Source organism: Melanaphis sacchari, unplaced genomic scaffold, assembly GCF_002803265.2.
Source record: "Melanaphis sacchari strain LSU unplaced genomic scaffold, SCAv2.0 Contig110_pilon_pilon, whole genome shotgun sequence".
Lineage (NCBI taxonomy): Eukaryota > Metazoa > Arthropoda > Insecta > Hemiptera > Aphididae > Melanaphis > Melanaphis sacchari.
The window spans coordinates 521,528-537,828 of record NW_020270425.1 but is presented as its reverse complement, the minus strand read 5'-3'; the positions used below and the strand labels follow the sequence as shown (position 1 = coordinate 537,828).

Below are 16,301 nucleotides of genomic sequence, written 5' to 3'. Positions count from 1 at the left end.
ATAATAAGCGTGGAAACCGTTATAAGGCTAATAGTGTGACTCTGAAGTCATTAAATATTTTAAATCGTAAATGCACAGCTAGCAAATGGGCAACTGGCGGCCCGCGAGTCATTTATTATTTATCTGGCCCGTGCTACATTTTCAAATTACATCATACAATTTTCAAATTAAAAGGATCCGTGTACTGTGTAGGCATTAAATTCATTAAAATATGCGCATACAGTAGTTAAGACTACTTAGAGTTTCGAAACTTATTAAACACCTGGTGCGAATATATTATAGGTACTTAAGTTAGAAATGTTGAACCTTTAATTTTTAGGTCTATAAATACCTACATAGACCTCAAAATATTATGTATTACGCACTATTATTTTTTTTTGTTCACTAATCATATTGTTTATTATAGTCTTAAATATTATCTTTAATGGTTACTGGTGATAACTGATTAGTGATTGCATAGTCCACAGAAATATTAGAATTTTATAACTTTACTAGAAGAAAAGTTTGATGAGGAGTAGTCACGTTTTATGTGCCCGACTTTCATTATATACATATATATATATATATATATATGTATACTCAATATTATACCAATACGTATGGATAATTATTAATTTTTGAAAATCGAAGAATTGTGCCATGTAGGTACTGGTGTACTCGTACAATAACAGAAGAAGATCGCAATCATGATATAATCTATAGGTATCTCTTAAAATTTAAAATAAACCAAGCATCGCTTAAGACGATTAGGAATACTTAACTTTTTTCTGGTGTGAACTCAATTAGTTCATTTTTTCATTTCCTGATTGAGTACTCAATTTATATACTTTTCTTTTATAATAAATAATTAGATTTAATTAGCATATAATTATTTTTCTCGTTCAAGTATGATGCTTAATAATTAGTAGTTAGTATACACAACATAACACTCTAGCTGTCTTGTATTTATTTTATGGGATAGCAAAATAGTATGAGATCTGAGTACATTTCATGTTTATATATTTTATAGACTACCTACATAAATAAAAACATTATCGAAAGAAGTAAGACCATTTTTTTTTTTTTTTTTACTTATCAAATTTATTATAGTAGTTAATACCTAATATTTAAGCTTGAAAATTGGAAATAAATTTATTTTGAGCAATCAAAGTTTTATTTAATAACTGTGTCTACAGTATAACCTATTTACTACAATGATACAATTATAGTTATTATTATTTATGAATAAAAAAAAAAAAAAAAATTGAGGATTTGATCAAATTCGATATAATTAAAGCTTATCTCTAATAAGTATAAAATAAATATTAATATTATTGATAAACCTTTAATTTAAATTTCCAAATAAAAAGTGATTGTAATAAAAAAGTATGAAGGTACTTATCTTAAATATTTAATAAGTTATAAAGCTAGTTTAAAACTTACAGCTAATACAAGTTTAATCCTTAAATTAATTTTTTTATTAGAAGCATAAATAACAAGTGAACGTAATGTTCCAATCATTCAACTATAAATACCAACAATAAAAGTGAAAATTAAATTTAAACATCAATAACTTGATTTATTTATATTTTATTTAAATATTATATATAATGTATTTTCAATAATGATTTATTAAAAAAAAATCTCATAAATGTTGTAAATGCAATTATTTAATTTGACAAATTAATAATTTACATTGAATAACAAAACTTTTACAAATCATAACTTAAATTAGTAGTCAAATAATCAATAATATGATCAAAATGTTGACAAGATAAATTATAAATGTAAGATGTTATTTAAAAACAAATTTTTAACTGCTTATTTATGTATTTAGTTCACACTAAAATTTATCGATCACAAAAAATTAAGTCACTATCAATTTTTATAAAATATCTAGCAATAAAAATATTAATACAATTTTTTAAATCTAATTTATGATAGTTATACATTATTTTAATTACATATGTTGTCCATATAATTTGATTATCTTAAAACTATTTTATTAAAATATTATAACTATAGTTAAAACTAGTAACTATAAGTCATTGAAGAATCTCTTCGAAGAATGGGCAGTTGAATAAGTAATGATTTTTACCACCTAGACTTTTTAAAATAGTTAATTCACAATCAGTATTTTCATATTTTTGTAATAGTTCAATATTGTTTTCATTTATTTGAATGGAAGGATCTAAAAAAAAAAAAACTGCAATTAAACCACCAATGATGCTTATAATTTTAAATATTAAAAATTCAGTATTTACCTAAAATGCACAGATAAACATGAGTTGGACAAAACATTAATTCTTCTGGAAGTCTTTTTAAATTTGTAGTATTCAAGTATGCAACGTTTCCCAAATCTATAGAATGTACTTTAACCAATTCACCAGGTTTCATTTGATCACATATTACTCTGTACCACAAACCGTCTATAATTAAAAAAATATTTATATATATTTTAAAATAACCATATAAAAAGTGAATAGATTAGAGTAATAAATACCTGGAAAATGGCCTAGGCATACTTCATTAATATGTGGTAAATAAGGACTCATATTCAAGCTACAATACTCTCTAATCATATAAGATAAAACTGAAAAAGATTTTCCAAATAATTTGTCTCTCATATAAAATACTCCATCATGATACATAACAAACTTCAAGTTTACAACAGATTTTTCAACCAATTCGATGCTGAATAAATCCATGTATTTAGGAAAATTTTCCAAAGAACCTATATATATGAAAAAAAAAAAATTAATACTAAAAATAACAATATTCATTAATTTGAATAATTTTGTAAGTTTTGTAATTTAATATCTAATCTAATGTTAAACTACTGTGTTTAAAATTAAAAAAGTATTATACAGCTATTAGGTCATAAAAGACAATTTTGGTCCTTTTTTACGTCATTAAAATCCCAATCATACTGATAAATAACAAATAAAAAGATAATGAATTAGATACCAATGAAATATTTGATAAGTTTTATTAATACTCAAAAAATAATTGAACAATGATAATTACACCGATCACTTAGAGAGTATTGTACATAAATAAAAACACAATTTTAGTAAATAAAATGATATATAAAAATAGAATTTTTACCAATTTCAAAATAATTTAAGCCTCATTAAAATTTTATTATTTTAAGGAATCAATAATAGATGATAAAATTGACAATTTTTTACTTTTATTTTTGAAACCTAATAAAAATTATTAGTTTTTATTATGCAATGCATAAACACTATTGATGTGCATTCAATAAAAATTCTAAAGAATACAAATTGAGATAGAAGATAACTACTTTTCATACTTTAACTAGGTTACACACATTAGGTTTCCTATCTACGATAACCAAACAACAATTATTGAATACTAAATAAATCCAAAACTAAAAGTACTAATGTTTTACATACCTAAAATAAATACATTATTTTATATTTTACCATGACAAATTTGTCATGTATTTTACTATGTTAAAAATAAAAAATTAAATTATAATTGAATACATACTATTCATGGTAATGTTATCTTTCAGCCACAAAGGTTCAGCTAAACTATATAAAATAGAATTAAAGTTTTCTTTTATAGGTTTAATATTTAAATCTATATGTTTCCATCCTTCTGCTTTCGAATCATCAAAGTGCTAATAAAATAGTTTTTATGTAATTAAAATTACTGTTCATTTTTCTTGATTTTAAGTGTAAACTTACCACAGAAAGACGAATACCAATAACATGTTCAACAAAATTTTTAGCATCAAACAGCATAGGATATGGCAAAGCATTATTCAGTTCTACTTTTAAAACACTTACAGGTATCTATAACAAACATAACTTGAAAATAATCACACATATTAAAATTGCTTAATTACAAAATTTTTATAGCACACATTTTCAATTTAATATACATATAATATTTAGCCTTATTAAAATAATTTTAATTATCAAACAGGGTAAAAAAAAGTAATCAAATTTCAAAATAGTGTCCAATTGTACGTACAGTAATGAATATTTTATTTTTCCATTTTCTTTAGAAACAATAGTTCACAATAATGTAAAGAAAATACAAGTGCTGTGAAAAAATTATAATTAAGTCTGCTATAATTCAAAATAAAAATAATATTAATTCAATATTCACCAAAATAGCCATCTATTTCAATATCTTAGTATAAATTAAATAAATTTATAAAAATGTATAATATAGACAGAGCTCAATTATTTGTTTAAGATTATACTGGAGCGTTTTCTTTTTAGAATTAATTTAATTTGTGTTTACTGTTTAAATAATTACTAAGGTATATATTATATATATAAACACACAAATGAACAAATGAATATTAGTTTAATTAAGTTTGAAAAATACATACACTTTTATGTTTAAACTGTAATTCTATCATTTCAGATGATTTGATATTTTCTCTTAAGGGATCATCCATATGCTTCACACAATAAATATCGTCTTCTAAAAATTGATGAACTCTACCTCTGACATAATTATTGGTTAAAGTAGATTTAAAACCTACAATTTCACCATAAACTGGTTTTCTATTTAAAGGCTGAGCTAAAAAAAAAATTATTGTTTAATATTTTAAAATAAAAACAATATGCTTTACAAAGTGTATTTGTTAAGTTACTTTGAACTGATAATAAAAAATAAATATATTTATTTTCATTTTGTAATAAAAACAAAAATAACATAGATGTCTCATATAATGATTTGATGAAGGGAAAATCGAGATGTAAAAACCTCTGAGCTAACCATGGTGGGTAGATGAATAATGGTCAACAAATAATAATTTAGTATTAACTATTAGTTAGAACTGTGAAAATAAATGCATTTATTAGGTTATGAGTGAGTTGGTGAAATATTAGACTTAAAAAATATCCAAGATAGCCATTCTACTAATTGCATGATTGATTATACAATAAGATTTTATTTAATAATTTTTAAAGTTTAGTTTTTTTCTATATAAAGACTTTATATAGGTTTTAAATAAAATATCGATTAATAAAAATTGTATCAAATAAAAATAGAACAAAATAAGAAAATATATTTCAAATTTTTAAAAAAATGGAGCAACACTTTTTTTAAAACACAAAATAATTAACTAGTAATTTTATTGCAATGTTTAAGAATATGAAGATAAATATTTAAGTTGTTTGATTAGTGAATATATTTTTAAAAAAAAAGGATAACATATTTTAAAAATGTCATATACCATATAGTTAATATGAAATAGAATCATAAAATACATAAATAATTAAGTATAAAAATAATTATTACAATTTTTATAGCAATAGGCTGCTAAATTGTTCCAAGATGAAAAAAAAAAGTCAAAATGATGCTTTTCTTTTGATCTAATAAATACGGAGTTCATATATTTTAACTTGAGTAATTCTACAGAGCTATTGTTCTTAAAATCAATGTATGAAACACCAGATTCTTCTATAGTAGGCTGCCATTTTTTCAATTGCACTTTAATTTCTTTATTTTCATCAAATATTATCAACACAATTCTTTCAGGACAAACACTGCACACTTTGAAAGTATAAGATGTTTTCTACAACATGAAAAATAAATAAGAAATTTAAAAATTTCTTAAGATTAGCACTAGAAATCTTACTTTTAATTGTGGAACATGGTCACCTTTGGTATGTACTTTAAATGAATAGGCAGGCACCCGATTATATTTTTCAGGTAGTACCCTAATTTGTTTTGTATTGATTACTCTACCATAATCACTCAAAGCGACATTAACACTATTTCCAGCAACTAAAGTCACATATCCACGACCATACAAATTAGTTGCATTATCAAATGCACCCACTAACATTCCATACTTCAGATTATTTCTAAATATTTTATTTCAATAATTAATTACCAATAAAATATAATAATAATATTAACTATTTGCATTTTAAAATAAATCAAAAACTTACACATTTAAAATATCAGAACATTCAATATCATTGCTAATAGTCTTTAATTTATCTTGTACATTTTCACCATCATTAAAAATTGTAGTCAAACCAGTAAACATGTTTGGACTTAACTTTTTTTCAATTTTAATTTCACCACCCATACAATTTTCAAAACGATTATAAAAATCAAGTTTATTAATTTCAAATTCAGGCCTGCAATTTAATTAGTAATATTTTGTAAAAGTTAATTAACTTCATGATAATATTATAAATACTCTTTTATTTTTTCCCATTTTGTACTAAGAGGTTTTCCAAAAAGATCATCATTTCCCAGATTATAAGGTAATTTGATTTCTGTTTTAAATTGTTTGTAATCCTCCATTAAACTTCTTCCAGAAATCTCAGGTCCAATATAAACTAAAGTTCTGTTAATGAAACAAATAATAATATCATTCTATAATAAATAAACCCATATACTATTTATTATTTGTTAAAATAAACTTAAGAAAAATGATGAGGATTTTAACTGCACACTTAGCAACATAAATCATCTTTAAAGTTTTCAATTTGAAAGAAATAGACAATTAGTAATAACTAATGATCAGTGATTATTCAATTTCATAGTAAATAATCAATTATCATCCTGAACCTTTTCTCATAAACCTGAGTTATTAAGACTCATGTATAAGATAAATATTTTCAAAATACTTTTATCACTTATAGGTGTTTACTATGCACCCGAATTGAAAACTTCTACAGTTATATATTAATAGTAAGTTTTCAAAAGCAGCAAATATGTTTGAATATACAGTTGTTAAAACATTTATATACTCATCCATTGATTATTGGTGTACCGAGAAAGTACACAAGTTGTGGTAACTTGGCTTGAAGAAGTATTTATCATCAATACATTAAAAATAAATTAAAAGAAAATCACAAATAACTAATTAATATTATTTTTGTAACATAAAACTAATTAATTATTAAAAACTAACTCAGCTACTGTTTTATTTATTCCATCATTATTACTGGTTGTTTCCGGATTATTATTCAATTCTAATTTTTTTTGATCTTCTTGAAATTCTTTTTCATCTTGTAAATTCATCATTTTTTGTGTTCGACTGGAAAGATCTACTGATATGAAGGATGGCAAATATGATTTTTCATTTAAAAGTTTGACTGCAACACTATAAAAATAATAAAGATATTATAATAATTATTATTGCATACTCCATTTAGGTTAAAAAATAACTATACAATATGATATATTAGTTTATACAGTTATAAGCTATATAATTACTCTACATATAAGTGCGCAACCAAATATGGTTTTTAACTATAATAGAGTATATTGCAAAACCGTATTTCATACTTTTCAATTTTCAAAACTGAGTTAACCGAGTCAAATTATACCTTATTATGAGTATTATCAAGAAAGCATTGATCTAATATTTATTTTAACAAATAATTTCAAATGAAGTATCTTTAACATAGAAGTATTGAAAAAAGCCTATAACAGGCATTAGATTAATACTTTCATAGTAATATTTGTATTAGGTTATCATATTAAGCCTTGGTTAAATTGTAATAAATAAAATAATTATAATGTTTTTAACACATTGACTGTCATTTTACTGTGTTATAGTATAAAGTTTATCGACACTCACTTATATTTATTAATGTTATTCCTAATTTGCTATACTATTATATTTAAAAAATAAAAATAATATATTTATTACATCAAATAAATTATAAATAATTCCACTACACTACTGGGCTTTTTTCTGCATTATTGTAATGCCATAGAAAAATAAATTATTTAAAATCATATTCATAAATGATCGCCAGTGGTCATGTAACGTGGTAGTAATGATCAACTATGGACACTGGCAATCACAAAAGTATACAATTTAAGAACTAAAGATGATTGTAGATGATTATACGACAGCAACGCTAAAAAATTCTAAATGCATATTTCATTTATAAAAAGCAAAATTACTAACTCATTATCTTCAAACTGAATAAATGCTTGATTTTCATAATTTGTTTTGTGAATATTTATACTTTTAATAGAACCATATTTTTTGCATAAATTAATAAAGCCTTCCTGCAATCATAAAATAAGAGTAGATTAATTTTTTACTCAATAATACTTTAAATTTGAATTAAAATATATTTTTAAGTTAAAATAATTATAAATATTAACTAACCTTTAGTAATTGCTTTGATGAATCAACCATACAAATTTCATGAACAAAATCGCTGAAAAAAAAACCAATCCCTTTAAATTTTAAACTATAAAAACCTAATGACAATTATTTAATGTACTTATAAATATTTAGAATTAATTAAAATTAAAGTCACAAAGTAATATATAGTAATAAATTTATGGCTCAGATTTGTACACTCAAAAAACTTCAGAAATATGCACTATAAAATATTCAATTATGCTTTTGTTTTGTAGAAATATACCTTATAAAATAAAAAATATGCAAAAAAAAAGTCTTTTATTTTCATTAAATATAAATAAATAAAATCGAATGAAAGTGACACGCACTGAGATGACAACAAACATGATTAACATATGATTCACTAAAACCTACTCAATAAAATATGACTACTTGTCTCGATAGGTCTCAGATAAGATAAGAAAATGACTTCATCAAATTACATGAACTATAAATATAACTATAAATTCGTTATTTTTATTCAAATAAGCAAAATATTACATATTATACATTTAAAAATCATAAAATACAGAAATATGCAAAATATAACTTTATATTTCGGACTTATTGACTACAAATAAAACTTGTAGCTTACCTAGCTATTTTTAAACTGTTCAGAAAAAACATGCAAATTCAAGCCTTAGTAATGATATTCATACTTTTTATTTTATTTTGCTATTACAAGTTACAGTATGTTAACATAAACAAATATTATTTATATGTAAATCAAATGATGATGTCTATACGTGTTGTTTATAGATTCAAAAAACTACTCCAATGATATTGACGTAAGTTTCAGATATTGTTCATAAAAATATCAAAAAAGTCAACACATTCGACAATATATCGAATTCTATATTTACCATAGAAAAATGATCTAACTCGGTCAAATTAATTTACTAAGTGAAATACACTAATGTAAATTTGTCCATGAACTGATATATACCTATATTACACCATATTTTATATTTATTCATTTTATTTCAAGCTTAGTTGGGTTATAGGTACCACTAGTTATGAAATAATTATCATTATCTAGTTTATAGTATAGGTATCTACTATGAGCATGTACCTTCACTAGGTATATGTTAAATTGTTTAATCTACATGCAGATATGAATGAAAAATATATAATAACTTTTTTTTTTTTTAAGAAAATTTACCATCTGTATTTACATGATACAATAAGTAAAATGGATAATTGATATAACCCTATATACATAATAAAAATACACATGAGGCACATGATAAGGGAAATCATCCAGCGATGGTACCCTCTATAATAACTTTAAATGAAACAAAAATGTTGAAGACAAATTTATTATTATATGCTTGATGTAAGTAGATTTTATAGTTTTTGTATAATACAAACAGTCATTAGATGATCATCATAAAACATTATAGTTGTTTAGTTTGTATGAAGTCAATTATTATAAGCAAATATTAACATGATATTGTAAAACTTAACATAGACTTGGAATCACTATACAGCATTAAGCTATACATATTTTATATTTTATCAGCTAATTAGGTTTTTTTGTTTATAGATTAAGTGTATTTAAGTGTATGGCATAAATTAAAAACTAAAGTCATTGTTCTAACTTTATAGCTATAAGTATAATTAATGAGATGTATTATGATAGTAATAACAAAAGTTAAATTCCGACTCACTTATCCATTTTTAATCAAGAAATGCACTCGTTGTATTAATGTTAAATCAATTCTGTTCCACGCTTTCAACCATTGACTTAAAAAATTTGAAATCTAAAATAACTCAATTGGTATGATCAAACAACTTCGCAGATCAGTGTGAACTGCAGTAAATTGTAAGTCATGACTAAGCACATGGATTTCGATCACTGAGTAACTGATAAAGTGATAAGGAGTCCGCGTCACGGTTGTAGATAATAAACAACAACCATGGTTCGCATCAAAAAGTGGTAGCTAATCATCATATACTAAACGAGCTATTCATGTTAAATAGCGGTTGTTAATTAATAATTAGTAATTACATATAACAATAAATACAATTTTCTATACTTTTTCACGTTTGATGTATGCGGTCCTTGCAATATGGAATAAGTCAATTATCAATTTGTTGCCGTTGTCTCGACGTATATCATTAGTTAATGATTTAGCCATTAGAAATCTTCTTTTATACTACACTCTATATCAAACAAGAACGCATCGACCGGCAAACGAAAACAGATCAAAAATCCCGCACATTCATCACGCTCCAGACGGTTTCAGCCGCCATCGGTCTCGCTAATTATCTGTATACGTAGTGAAGTGAATGATGCGGTAGAAAATGCGTAGGTATAAATGTATAATATTGTACAGTGTACGTTGTCAGTAATATTGAATTATTGAATTTCTCTGTATGCACGGTAGATCGATAGTAGCCTACAGATGGTGATCAATTAAAAAATAATTATTAATTTTGTGTGAGAGGCGCCGCGTGGTTCCGCCTCCAACAACGATAAACGACAAGAACGGTGTGTTCTCGTTTAAAATTGAGTATATAAATTAAACTTTGACAAACCATATTAATAAAATGAATAGCAAAACTAGAATTTCGTAAACGCTGTTACTCAGAATTTAATAACCCGCTTGTATTTACTTCTCTTTTGTTCAACCCCGATTAGAATATGCCACCCCCGTCTGGTCTACTAATTCTATTACACTTACTAAAAATCTCAAATCTATCCAAACTGCTTTCTTACGATTTGATTGTTTTAAAATATGTATAGTTCAATGGTTGGAAGACAGCCTCATTATTGGTTATGATGGAATTTTAGGTTTTTTTGATATGTGGACATAGAAACTGTTAAAATTTAAAATTTTTATTCAAACTATTTAATAATGAAATGTAACATAACCATTTATTAAAAACTTAATTTTTTAATAATTTATCATAAAAACATTAGAAGTAATGTTTTTTTTTTTACAAAACATACGAACATACGCTTTACTAAATCAACCCGCACCTGTACATATGCTGATATAATTATTTATTATCTAATTTAATTTTGCTAATTTAAATGTACTTGATTATAATAATAATAATAATAATAATAATATTAAACAAATATGTGATTAAATCTAATTTTATATTACCAAATTATTATTATTATTAATACTTACTACTTTGTTGTATTTTATAGGTACACATTTATTTTATATTAACATACTTACATCCAAATTATTTTTTATACTGTAAACACATTTTTATCGATTTATATTGTACTTACAACTGTTATATTTATACACAATTTTTGTAAATAATTATGTATCTTTTCTTTATAAATAAAAAATAATAAAAAAAATAATAGTATACACATATTTTGTAGATCAATATAATTCAAAATTAAACGAACATCGACAGTAAATGTATTTACAGTATTACCATTTTGAAAAATATTATATTTAACTATTATTGAAGGTTAATTCCATGAATCTGTTGATAATGCGTGATGACCACGATGCTCTTTATCTTCCTTTTTGTGACTCAACAAGTTTTTTTTTGCATTGCAATTTTATAATTCTCAACTAAATTGTATGCCGAGTCGGTTCGATTCAGCGTTTCTTTTATCTACCTAAACTTACTATACTTACTACTGATCACGTACAGCACTCAATAATTTTAATTAATTGCAGATATTTGAATAGTTTTGCTCCATAGCTTAAAATACGACATCATTTTTGCAGTAAACATAATGGTTAGTATACCTGTACATTTAATTTCGATAACGATATTAAGCTTTACGTATGTTCCAGTTTCGATGTAATTCATAGTAACTATTGCAATTTTTTAACAGATAAGATATAATAAATCTTATTGACTTGCATTTAAACTCATCCCTCATAACAACTTTTGGGCTATTATTGATGAGAAATATAACAAAAACAATGTTCTCTAACCTATAAAGCAGAGGTTTCCAACCTTTTTTGACTCACGGCACCCTTAATCATTTTCTAAAAATCCGGAGGCACCCTATAGTATAGGGTTAGGTTTAGTAGTCTATAGGGCCTATAGACTAGGTACTTCGGTTTTATTCAGCAGTGCATAAGTATGAATAAAAGTAGAAAGACGTAGATATATAGTATATACAAATATTTTATTTTTTTTAATTATTATTTTCATGAAATCGTTTTTTCTTAAAAAATATATTTCAAATAATTTCGCGGAACCCTAAATAAAGTTTGCGGCACCCTGGTTGGGAATCTATGCTATAAAGTATATAATTACATAGTATAGAACAGCGGTCGCCAACCTTTTTGACTTCACGGACCACTAAATCCATAATTCTAAATTTTACGGACCACTTATACTCATGTCTTAAATACCAAATTAAAAAAAAAATTATATTAATATATATTTTACAAAATATCAATAAAAGGATTTTTTTTTGTTTACAACAAAATTATTTAAATTAGTTTTACTATTATTGATTACAAAAAAAAAAAAAAAATAATAATAATAATAAAAAAAGTTAAAATGAAGATTGGATTCGAATTATTACTGTTTTTAGAAAGTATTACGATAGTGATATTAGGTCTATTTATTTTATAACGTAAGATAATAAAGACAATATTATTACTAGTTTATTCTTATTTGTCGTAAACTGAACATTAATACGACATTATACAATACTTCTGTATATTACGATTATAAACACAACATTACAAATAATGTTCAAATTTTTCTGTGAACGACAACATTTTTAGCGTGAACCACCAATGGTCTTCGGACTACCGACTGGCGACCGCTGGTATAGAAGAATATAATTGACTTCTATACAGTGATAGGATAGCGGGATGTTGCTTCCTACCAAATAAGCATAGGTAAAAATAGTTAACTTTAAATTCAGAAGATTACCTATTTAAGACAGTTAATACTAAGATACTTTAAATGTTTTTGTCGTATACTATTTAATTGATTTTTAATTTTCAATGCTGGAAGTTTTGTTATTATTAAATAATTTGTATTTGTTTTAGCCGTTAACAAGGAGTAACAAAATTATGGAGCACGTTAACTTCAGAGTGCGTGTTATCTTACAAGATTCAAGAATGTTTATCGGCATACTTAAAGGTATTTTATTTAAATGCAATTAAAATAGTTAAACATTTGATAATAAATTTTGCTTACACCTATATGTATTATGACTTTGTTTATATTTTACAGCTTTCGATAAATTTATGAATTTGATTTTGGCCGATTGCGAAGAATTTCGGATTCTAGAGTCTGTTAGACCAATCGAAGAAAGTCGTACGCTTGGTTTCATTATTTTACGGGGGCATAATGTAGTATCTATAACTGTTGAAGGGCCTCCTCCTCTCGAAAATGAGGTTCCTAAAGTACCAGTCACAAGTAAATTTGGTTCTGGAGCAAAACTTTTTGCCGAAAAAGGAATGCCTTTAACAACTACGATGTCCGGTAATATCTTTAAACTATACATTTGTATAATACACATAACTTATTATATCATAATGATGGCTACAACATATCATGCTATTGATGGTTGATCAACATTTTATTTATTTATTTTATAATAAGTTTGTTAGATAGGTGTATAATTTATAATCATATACATCTTACTTATTAGTGATTTGTTACTTACTGATTACTTATTACTTATATTATGTGTTATGTTTATTTAAATTTTTTAATTACATGGATAATTTAAAAATTTTCTTAACAATTTTTATTTCTAACAAAATTATTTAAAATGGTAACTTTCCAGAAGGTACCTAGATGTTTTAATTGAACTATTTATAGTTCATACCTATTCTACATTAGTGTTACTTATAGTCATAAAGTGGATGGAAGTATCATATTTATTATTTATGATTTGTTTTAAAATTACTATAAAAAAAATCACATAATATTTTTAATATTTATACCTTACAAGTTTTGAAATTCTCAAAATTTACTCCATGTCCATATACCTTATAAAACCAAAAAAAGTTTTATCACTTTAATTGCTTGTCTAAAAGGCAAAAGCTCATACAATATAATACAATACAATTATTTTTATACTATATTAAATATGGATAAAATAATAAATATTTTTTTATCAAGATATACTATAGCTGTTTATTTATTACCAGTGTCAAATCCACCGACTGCTTTTATGGATATGAACGATGGTCAATTATTAGCAACAAACTTTCCCTCCCCTATGATACCTCCTTTACCACCAACCATAGGAAGTATGTTTTTCTCAATTTATTTACTACTAATTATAACTCCATACATTTTATAATATATTTTAGATATGCAGCCACCAATGTGTGGTATAGGTCGAGATGGGCTACCACCAACGTCTACTATGGGTATAGGTGGATTAGTAATAAAGTCTGGCGGAAGTCAAAATGAAGAGGCACCAATGTCTGGTGTGACTCAAGGTAGACCACCAATAAGGCCTCGTTTACTACCAACCATAAGAGGTATGTTTTTTCTAATTTATTTAATATTAGTGATAGCTCCATTAATAAGACATTCAATAAATTTTAGATGAACAGCCACCAATGCCTGGTATAAGTCAAGATGGACAGCCACCAATGCTTACTATGGGTAAATGTAAATCACCAACAAAGCCAGTTATAGGTCAAAATGGACAGTCCTCAATGTCTGGTGTGGCTCAAGGTGGACCACCACCAATGCCTGAAATTGGTCTAATGGGACCGCCTTTATTAATTCCACCCTTGTCAAAAAGTAACAAACGCCGTTTTTTACGTAAATAAAAGGTAAATACTCAGTAGGTACTAAGTATTTAAAATATATTTTAGGTACATCAATCGATCAATTTTGTTTAACAATTATCTGTTTTTTAGGCTACAAGGATGGTCAAAAAGTTGAGCAATATAAATTTTTACTTTATTTTATTTAAAGTTTTCATAAAATACATCAATATTCAATTAATTTAATATCATATAAAATAGAATTTATGTTATTTAATATCATTATTATTCAATAAAGAATTATTGTGTCAAAATTAATTATTTAACTACGGAATATAATTTTTGCATAAGTACTAATTTTTTAATATACTTATAATTTTTTTACCTGCCTATTTGTATTTTTTGTTTTTTTTTTACCAAAGTAATTGACTCAAAAAAATAAAGTAATTCCCAAGTCGAAAGCTTATTGAGCCTGTGTCTTTATTATCAATAAATAAAATTAATTGTATTGTTTTAAAAGATAAAAATAAAAATTTCTCTCGTTAGATACTAAAAAAATATTATATAATTATATAAATGGATATTTTTTGAATATCTTTTAGGTACAGAAATTCATATAAAGAAACACTTTAAAAATTAGTTTTGGACATAAAGTTTGCTGTTGAGGTTATATTATACATAAAATTATGTATACAAGCATACAAAGGTTTTTTATAAAGGTAGATCAGTACTAGTTAAATGATAAATGATAAATTTACTATACAATATGCTGATGAGTATCTGGTATGGGTATTCATATTGTTAAAATATCTATTAAGCGTTATGAACTAAAAAAATTCTTAAATCATAATCTACAATTGCTATGGATAAAGTTTTTTTTCTAAAAAAAATTCATCTTTAACCAAAACCATGATTAATAAATATTAAATACTATTAGAGTAATAAGATAACTGTTTGAACTAACTGCAGTAGACTCTCGGTAATCAAGTAGTTATCAGACCAAAGAAATGTTGGATTAATGGAGCTTAATGAAACACATTTTTACTTATATCCAGTATACGTCCAATAATGTCCAACATAAAACACTGTATCTCCAACATAACCGTTAAGCCTAAATTATTGTTGTTATTTATACATAAAATCTAGTATACAGAATATAATACTTCTAGGTTTTGATAAATGAAAGTATACACAAAGAATAAATAAAATAAATTTTTATTTTTATTTGGTTTCTTTTCATGTACATTTACAAATTAAATTATTTATTTGTATTACACAATTTAACAATTGTTATTAACGCATTTTATTGCAAATATTTTATTGCTATACAGGAGCCAAGTTAAACAATGATTGACTGTGTATACTAACCACACATAAACATATAAATAATAAAATAGGGTTAATGGGACAAAATAATGATAAATTCAACATATTTAATGTACATAAAAAAACAATTTGTTTCGTTTTTTTTTTTTATGATTAAG

The 16,301-nt window shown here is 24.6% G+C and overlaps 2 protein-coding genes across 7 annotated transcripts; one reads left to right on the top strand and one right to left on the bottom strand.

The window, feature by feature from the left end:
* Nucleotides 1-1,953: 1,953 nt before the first annotated feature.
* LOC112603736 lies at nt 1,954-9,983 on the bottom strand. The gene is made up of 14 exons (XM_025352458.1): nt 9,805-9,983; nt 8,117-8,168; nt 7,910-8,013; nt 6,902-7,093; nt 6,182-6,331; nt 5,925-6,119; nt 5,609-5,837; nt 5,269-5,545; nt 4,352-4,545; nt 3,696-3,803; nt 3,496-3,628; nt 2,483-2,713; nt 2,244-2,408; nt 1,954-2,170 (listed from the first exon to the last, which is right to left on the bottom strand). Exons 1-14 carry the CDS (start codon nt 9,810-9,812, stop codon nt 2,025-2,027), a joined length of 2,184 nt encoding a protein of 727 aa, XP_025208243.1. The 5' UTR covers nt 9,813-9,983; the 3' UTR covers nt 1,954-2,024.
* Nucleotides 9,984-10,135: 152 nt separating this feature from the next.
* On the top strand, nt 10,136-15,040 carry LOC112603760 (small nuclear ribonucleoprotein-associated protein B-like). Of its 6 annotated transcripts, none has more exons than XM_025352489.1 (8): nt 10,136-10,445; nt 11,791-11,852; nt 13,132-13,225; nt 13,319-13,570; nt 14,245-14,346; nt 14,410-14,583; nt 14,651-14,883; nt 14,971-15,040. In XM_025352489.1, the coding sequence occupies exons 2-7, from the start codon at nt 11,850-11,852 to the stop codon at nt 14,878-14,880; spliced, it is 855 nt and encodes a 284-aa protein (XP_025208274.1). In that variant the 5' UTR covers nt 10,136-10,445; nt 11,791-11,849; the 3' UTR covers nt 14,881-14,883; nt 14,971-15,040. The 6 variants fall into 6 exon arrangements, with proteins under 6 accessions (XP_025208274.1, XP_025208275.1, XP_025208276.1 ...); XM_025352490.1 differs by having other exon boundaries at nt 10,136-10,449; XM_025352491.1 differs by lacking the exon at nt 11,791-11,852.
* Nucleotides 15,041-16,301: the final 1,261 nt, after the last annotated feature.